The sequence below is a fragment of the Sebastes umbrosus genome, chromosome 14, assembly GCF_015220745.1.
Source record: "Sebastes umbrosus isolate fSebUmb1 chromosome 14, fSebUmb1.pri, whole genome shotgun sequence".
NCBI classification, from domain to species: Eukaryota; Metazoa; Chordata; class Actinopteri; order Perciformes; family Sebastidae; genus Sebastes; species Sebastes umbrosus.
This window is the reverse complement of record NC_051282.1, coordinates 32,314,431-32,321,930: the sequence shown is the minus strand read 5'-3', so window position 1 is coordinate 32,321,930 and position 7,500 is coordinate 32,314,431. Positions and strand designations below refer to the sequence as shown.

At 47.0% G+C, this 7,500-nt stretch overlaps 1 protein-coding gene across 6 annotated transcripts in view; it reads left to right on the top strand.

Annotated features, from left to right (window-relative positions):
- The window catches only part of arhgap27l (Rho GTPase activating protein 27, like), a 29,557-nt gene extending 25,539 nt beyond the window's left edge, over window positions 1-4,018 (top strand). For 4 of the 6 annotated variants that reach the window (XM_037791357.1, XM_037791358.1, XM_037791354.1 and 1 more), the window contains 9 exons: window positions 254-355; window positions 453-551; window positions 629-701; window positions 863-982; window positions 1,838-1,936; window positions 2,057-2,134; window positions 2,821-2,958; window positions 3,453-3,558; window positions 3,704-4,018. In XM_037791357.1, the coding sequence (XP_037647285.1) occupies window positions 254-355; window positions 453-551; window positions 629-701; window positions 863-982; window positions 1,838-1,936; window positions 2,057-2,134; window positions 2,821-2,958; window positions 3,453-3,558; window positions 3,704-3,881 (993 nt within the window). In that variant the 3' untranslated portion in view covers window positions 3,882-4,018. Of the gene's footprint in view, window positions 1-253; window positions 356-452; window positions 552-628; window positions 702-862; window positions 983-1,837; window positions 1,937-2,056; window positions 2,135-2,820; window positions 2,998-3,452; window positions 3,559-3,703 lie in introns of those variants that run through there. The other 2 variants (XM_037791356.1, XM_037791359.1) reach the window with 2 other exon arrangements.
- The last annotated feature ends 3,482 nt before the right edge of the window (window positions 4,019-7,500 follow it).

Genomic DNA, 7,500 nt, shown 5'->3' with positions numbered 1-7,500 from the left:
TATACATACTGTAAAAACAACGCTAACACCAAGTTATTAAATATAACAACATATATTTAAAGAAATAATTAATGAAACGTTCTCCTGATTGGATCAGATCAGAAAAAAATTCCGACCAATCAGCACCCAGGAAGAATCCAGAGGTGTCTGATTAAAGACATGTTTCACAGCTGCATCGCTGAATACTGTCGAGCAACATGTAAACAAAGAAACTGACCCGTCATGATGATGATGATGACTTCCTGTCCTTCAGAGTAAAACGTCACAGATCGTCCCAGAATACACGGTGGAACTGAGAGGAGCGTCGGTGATCTGGGCCGCCAAGGACAAGTCCTCCAAGAAGAACGTTCTTGAGGTACTGCCACCCGTTACCGTAGTTATCACAGTCGGTTTCATCTTCATCGTAGTTGCCGTGGTTACCATAGTCCTCTGTGTTTGTGTCGTTTGTGCAGCTGAGGACTCGTCAGGGATGCGAGTACCTGATGCAGTACGACACGGAGAGCATCATCTGTGATTGGCTCAAAGTGATGCAGGACACCATCAGACAGCTGGTAACGAACACGGTAACAACACGGTCACTAAACACATCTGAGATCAGCTGCTGCTCAACACCCGTCTCATGTTTCAGGAACAGGATCATCTGTCAGAGGACGAGGACGACGCCGCTTCAGACAAAGAGGACAAAGACAGGAAGATGACAGGTGAGTCCAAAATCTGAACCCACCGTATCACATGGTCTTCATCATCTGAACCCACCGTATCACATGGTCTTCATCATCTGAACCCACCATATCACATGGTGTACGTCTGCTTCCTGTTATCTTCTTCTTCTTCTTCTTCTTCTTCTTCTTCTGTTCTGTAGCGACCAGGAGTTCATCAGGAACAGCCGACACCGAGCAGAGACGAGTTCGGACCAAACTACGACGTTTCCTCCAGCGGAGGCCGACGCTGCAGAGCGTTAAAGAGAGAGGCTACATCAGAGGTAACGTCACACCTGGGCTGTTTCCATGGTGACCAGACTGTCATCAGAAGGGATGGATGGATGGATGGATGGAGGGATGGATGGAGGGAGGGAGGGAGGGAGGGAGAGATGGATGGATGGATGGATGGATGGATGGAGGGATGGACGGATGGATGGATGGAGGGATGGATATTGGATGGATGGATGGATGGAGGGATGTAGGGATGGATTGAGGGATGGATGGATGGACGGATGGATGGAGGGATGGATGGATGGATGGATGGAGGGATGGATGGATGGAGGGAGGGAGGGAAGGAGGGAGGGAGGGATGGATGGATGGAGGGATGGATGGAGGGAGGGAGGGAAGGAGGGAGGGAGGGATGGATGGATGGAGGGATGGATATTGGATGGAGGGATGGATTGAGGGATGGATGGATGGATGGAGGGATGATTGAGGGATGGATGGAGGGATGGATGGATGGAGGGATGGGTGGAGGGATGGATGGATGGATGGAGGGATGGATGGGGATGGATGGGTGGAGGGATGGATGGATGGATGGATGGATGGAGCGATGGAAGGATGGATGGATGGATGGAGGGATGGATGGGGGGAGGGATGGATGGAGGGATGGGTGGAGGGATGGATGGATGGAGCGATGGAAGGATGGATGGATGGCTGGATGGATGGAGGGATGGATGGGGGGATGGATGGATGGAGGGATGGGTGGATGGATGGAGGGATGGATGGATGGATGGATGGATGGAGCGATGGAGGGATGGAGGGATGGATGGATGGATGGATGGATGGAGGGATGGATGGATATTGGATGGATGTGATGACGTGTATAATATTAACCCTCTCCTCTCTGGTATCAGATAACGTGTTCGGCTGCCACCTGGATACTCTCTGTCACAGAGAGAACACCACCATCCCCAGATTCGTGGAGAAGTGTATCAGAACAGTGGAGAGGAGAGGTAAACACACAACACACACACACACACACACACACATTAATACAAATATACACACAACACACACATTAATACCGATAAACACACAACCGACAGAGTGTGTAACTGCGAGTGTGTGTTCAGGTCTGGACGTGGACGGGATCTACAGAGTGAGCGGAAACCTGGCTGTGATCCAGAAACTACGACATAAAGCTGATCATGGTAACAGTCCGTCTGTCTGTCTCTTCTTTGTTTTGTCCCCATTGTCCCTGTTGTCCCCGTTGTCCCCATTGACTCTGTTGTTCTTGTTGTCCCTGTTGTTCCCGTTGTCCTTGTTGTTCCCATTGTTCCCGTTGTCCTTCTGTTCCCGTTGTCCTTGTTGTTCCCGTTGTCCTTCTGTTCCCGTTGTCCTTGTTGTTCCCGTTGTCCCTGTTGTTCCCGTTGTCCCTGTTATCCCGTTGTCCCTGTTGTTCCCGTTGTCCCTGTTGTTCCCGTTGTCCTTGTTGTTCCCGTTGTCCCTGTTTTCCCCATTGTCCTCGTCGTGTCTGTTGTCCCAGTTTTACCCGTTGTCCCTGTTATCCCCGTTTTACCTGTTTCCCCCGTTGTTCCCATCGTCCCCGTTGTCCCCATTGTCCTTGTTCTACCCATTGTCCTTGTTGTTCCCGTTGTCCTTGTTGTCCCCGCTGTCTTCCTGTTTTCCTTGCCGTTCCTGTTGTCCCTGTTGTCCCTGTTGTACCCGTTGTCACTGTTGTTCCTGTTGTCCTTGTTGTCCCTGTTGACTCTGTTGTCCCCGTTGTCCTTGTTGATCCTGTTGTCCTCATTGTCCCTGTTGTCCTCGTTGTTCCCGTTGTCCGTTGTCCCTGTTGTCCCAGTTGACCCTGTTGACCCTGTTGTCCCTGTTGTCCCAGCAGAGGAGCAGCTGGACCTTGAGGACGGACAGTGGGAGGAGATCCATGTGATCACTGGAGCTCTGAAGTTGTTCCTGCGGGAGCTTCCAGAGCCGCTGTTCCCCTTCAGCTGCTTCGACAAGTTCATCGCTGCCATCCGTCAGTACTCAATAATCCTACATCAATGAACACACCGCCGTCAGTACTCAATAATCCTACATCAATGAACACACCACCGTCAGTACTCAATAATCCTACATCAATGAACACACCACCATCAGTACTCAATAATCCTACATCAATGAACACACCCCCGTCAGTACTCAATAATCCTATATCAATGAACACAACGCCGTCAGTACTCAATAATCCTACATCAATGAACACACCACCGTCAGTACTCAATAATCCTACATCAATGAACACACCCCCGTCAGTACTCAATAATCCTATATCAATGAACACAACGCCGTCAGTACTCAATAATCCTACATCAATGAACACACCACCGTCAGTACTCAATAATCCTACATCAATGAACACAACGCCGTCAGTAGTAACAACGAGGCTAACTAGAGAAAAGGAAAAACCATGAACGTCCTCAGATCACGAGGCCTGTAGTCGTTGAGGTTTGTGTCTTTATGTCCATGCAGAGATCCAGGACTACAACCTGAAAGTGTCCTACATGAAGGACCTGGTTCTCTCTTTGCCTCTGCCCAACCACGACACCATGGAGCTGCTATTCAAACACCTGCGCAGGTGAGTTCAACTTGGAGGCTTCGTCCAACCTGGACTATCGTTTCCAAACACTTCAGACGCAGTAGTAAGCTGGATCTCTCTCTCTCTCTCTCTCTCTCTCTCTCTCTCTCTCTCTCTCTCTCTCTCTCTCTCTCTCTCTCTGCAGGGTGGTCGAGCACAAGGAGTCCAACAGGATGTCGGTTCAGAGCATCGCCATCGTGCTCGGCCCCACGCTGTTACGCCCCCAGACCGAGTCGGCCAACATGACGATCCACATGGTGTTCCAGAGTCAGATAGTGGAGCTCATGCTCAACGAGTTCCAGACCGTCTTCTCCCAGAAGTAGGGGAACCTCCTGGAGCTCCTCTGGAACCTCCCAGAACCCTCCGAGGACCTCCTGGAGCTCCTCTAGAACCTCCCAGAACCCCCGAGGACCTCCTGGAGCTCCTCTGGAACCTCCCAGAACCCTCCGAGGACCTCCTGGAGCTCCTCTGGAACCTTCCAGAATCCTCCGAGGACCTCCTGGAGCTCCTCTGGACCCTTCCAGAACCCTCCGAGGACCTCCTGGAGCTCCTCTGGAACCTTCCAGAACCCTCCGAGGACCTCCTGGAGCTCCTTTGGAACCTTCCAGAACCCTCCGAGGACCTCCTGGAGCTCTTCTGGAACCTTCCAGAACCCTCCGAGGACCTCCTGGAGCTCCTCTGGAACCTTCCAGAACCATCTGAGGACCTCCTGGAGCTCCTCTGGAACCTTCCAGAACCATACGAGAACCTCCTGGAACTCCCCTGGAACCTTTCAGAACCCTCCGAGGACCTCCTGGAGCTCCTCTGGAACCTTCCAGAACCATCTGAAGACCTCCTGGAACCCTCCCAAACATCAGGACACCTGCCAAAAATCTTCCAGTGTCAGAGAAACTTCTCAAACTTTTGACCGAATCATCTCCTCCTCTCCAACCCAAGTTCTCTTGGGACTGAACATGGAATCTGCTGGCTACATGATGCCCCTTTCTAACCACTGGGCCTTAAATGACCCAAGTGGAACTTGAGTGGAACCACCTAGAACCCTGGACTACTTTTGAAACATTTGACAGAAGCTTTGCTCTTTTATTTTATGGCCAAATTGAAAATATTTTCTTGGCATTTTAAAACCCCAAGACATCTCTCTTTGAGCAAGAACTCTTCCAACAAAGTCCGGATCCTTCTAGAACCTTGTAGATCTCTGGAACCTAACATCATCTAGATGTTGAATCACAGAAATTCAATTGACAATCAAGTTGACGGGGTATTACAGCTGGAACCTGCAGGCTTCACTAGGATCCTCTCTAACAACTGTGCTTGAAATGATCCCAGTAGAACCCGAGTGAAACCATCTAGAACCCTGGCCTGATTTTGAACCTTAAACTTAAGTCATTTCCACTGCAGAACACTAACAAAACACTTTTTGGCAACTAAAAAACACACATTTTCCACCTCAAGCAAAAACTGTTTGAACAAGTTTTTTTTTTAAATTCATGGTCATCGAAGTTCTCGGGAGTAGAACCTGGAACCTGCAGGCTATATGATGCCCTTCGCTAACCACTGTGCACTAATTAATCCAGGTAGAACCTGAGTGGAACTATAGAACCCTGGACTCATTCTGAAACTGTAACCAGCAGCTTCATTACTCACTTTGCACCTTAAAGCAAACTCCCTCTGAGAAGGAACTGTCCCAACAAGTTCCACAATCATCTAGAACCTTGTAGAACTCCCAAACATCATCTCCTCCTGTATTAAATGTTCTGGATAATTAAATGTATGGTGTGCTGAACCTACATAAAGTCGTCATCATCAGACCACCGAGCCTTAAATAACGCTGTTAGACCCTGAATGAAACCTCCTGGAACCCTGGACTGGTTCTGAAACCTTAACCAGAACCTCCGCTTTGCTTTCAAAGCAACAGACCAAACAAAACACAGCTCAATCATTTTTGGCTGTGGCCATCTTGGTTTTTGACCGTCTCCATCTTGGTTTTTTGCCGTCTCCATCTTGGTTTTTTTGCCGTCTCCATCTTGGTTTTTTGCCGTCTCCATCTTGGTTTTTTGCCGTCACCATCTTGGTTTTTGACCGTCTCCATCTCGGTTTTTTGCCGTCTCCATCTTGGTTTTTTGCCGTCTCCATCTTGGTTTTTTGCCGTCTCCATCTTGGTTTTGGTCTTCACCATCTTGGTTTTTGACCGTCTCCATCTTGGTTTTTGACCGTCTCCATCTTGGTTTTTTGGCCGTCTCCATCTTGGTTTTGGTCTTCACCATCTTGGTTTTTGACCGTCTCCATCTTGGTTTTTGGCCGTCTCCATCTTGGTTTTGGTCTTCACCATCTTGGTTTTTGGCCGTCTCCATCTTGGTTTTTGGTCTTCACTATCTTGGTTTCTTGGCCGTCTCCATCTTGGTTTTTGGTCTTCACCATCTTGGTTTTTGGCCGTCTCTGCCTTGGTTTCTGGTCTTCACCATCTTGGTTTCTGGTCTTCACCATCTTGGTTTTTGGTCTTCACCATCTTGGTTTTTGGCCGTCTCCATCTTGGTTTTTGGCCGTCACCATCTTGGTTTTTGGTCTTCACCATCTTGGTTTTTGGCCGTCTCCATCTTGGTTTTTGGCCGTCACCATCTTGGTTTTTGGTCTTCACCATCTTGGTTTCAGACTTCTTTTAGCAACCAGAGGAGTCGCCCCCTGCTGGCTATTAGAAAGAATGGAAGTAGGAGGTTTTGTCCCCGTCTTTTATAGTCTGTGGTTTCTACATGTCGATGAACACTGAATCTTCTACAATCAGTTTTTTAGTTTAATGCCAAATATCTCCATGTTCAGAGTCGCAGTACGAGATAATGTGTTCCCAGTATCAACCAATACAACCACCAGTCTGTGTTGCGTTCAATGACACTGGAAAACACAAGTTTGAAATGAACAAGACCTTCTTGGTATTAAACACTGGATCAAAATCAGCCATGTACAGTATGACGTGTTGTTTTAGACTCATCTCACACCAGAGAAGAAGAAGCCCTTTGTCACAGGATGGAGGTGATATGAAATCAAATGATCAAGTCTTTGTGCTAAGCTAGGCTAACACATCCCAAGAGGATTCATGAAAGTGTTTCTTTGAATCTAAATGAGGTTTAATAGAAAGTCCAGAGGACCCAGGACGTTTCCCTGAGGGACTCCGCGGGTTATTAAAGACACAATAGAAATGTTAGTGTGGAACATTTGAACTGCTGTTTGTCAGATGAATTCTAGAAATGATAATCTGTACGATGCTGTATGTTTCTATAGTATTGAGTTTATATGTATTACAGATATAGAACAAAGTTAACGTGGAAGATTAAGAGATTAAACTCTGTACATAAGAGGGTATTTTACTGACATTTAATAAAGATAAACCTGATCTGTATGCCAGTGTTCACCAGTATGTCTGACTTCATGCACCTGAAACAACAAACTGACTTTCACTGTTTCCATCCAGAGTTAAAGTGACGCACCATTCAGCCGTTCATAACAACAAACCATAAGCTGACCTTACATATTATTTTCATACAGTCATAATTAGATTCATGTTTAATATCAGTGGACAGTGACATCCATTTCTTTTCACTTTATTTTGAATTAATGATTTATTTATTTGGAACATGTATTAAATATTTAATACATGTTCCAAATAAATAAATCATTAAAACACAAAACAAGAATAATTAATAAAATGATCAGTAAACAATCAATTGACAAATAATCAATATAAATAAATATAACATGTCAGTATATGATCCTACACCTTCTCCTTCTTGGTAATGAGGTGATGTTTGTCCTCGTTAGGTCAGAGGATCTTTAGGATCTGTTGATAGAGTGTTCCAGCAGCAGCAGCAGGAGGATCTGTGGTATCTCTCATTCACACCGCGGTGAAGCAGTCTGTCACTGAAGGAGCTGTTTAACAACACGGGGAGAGCA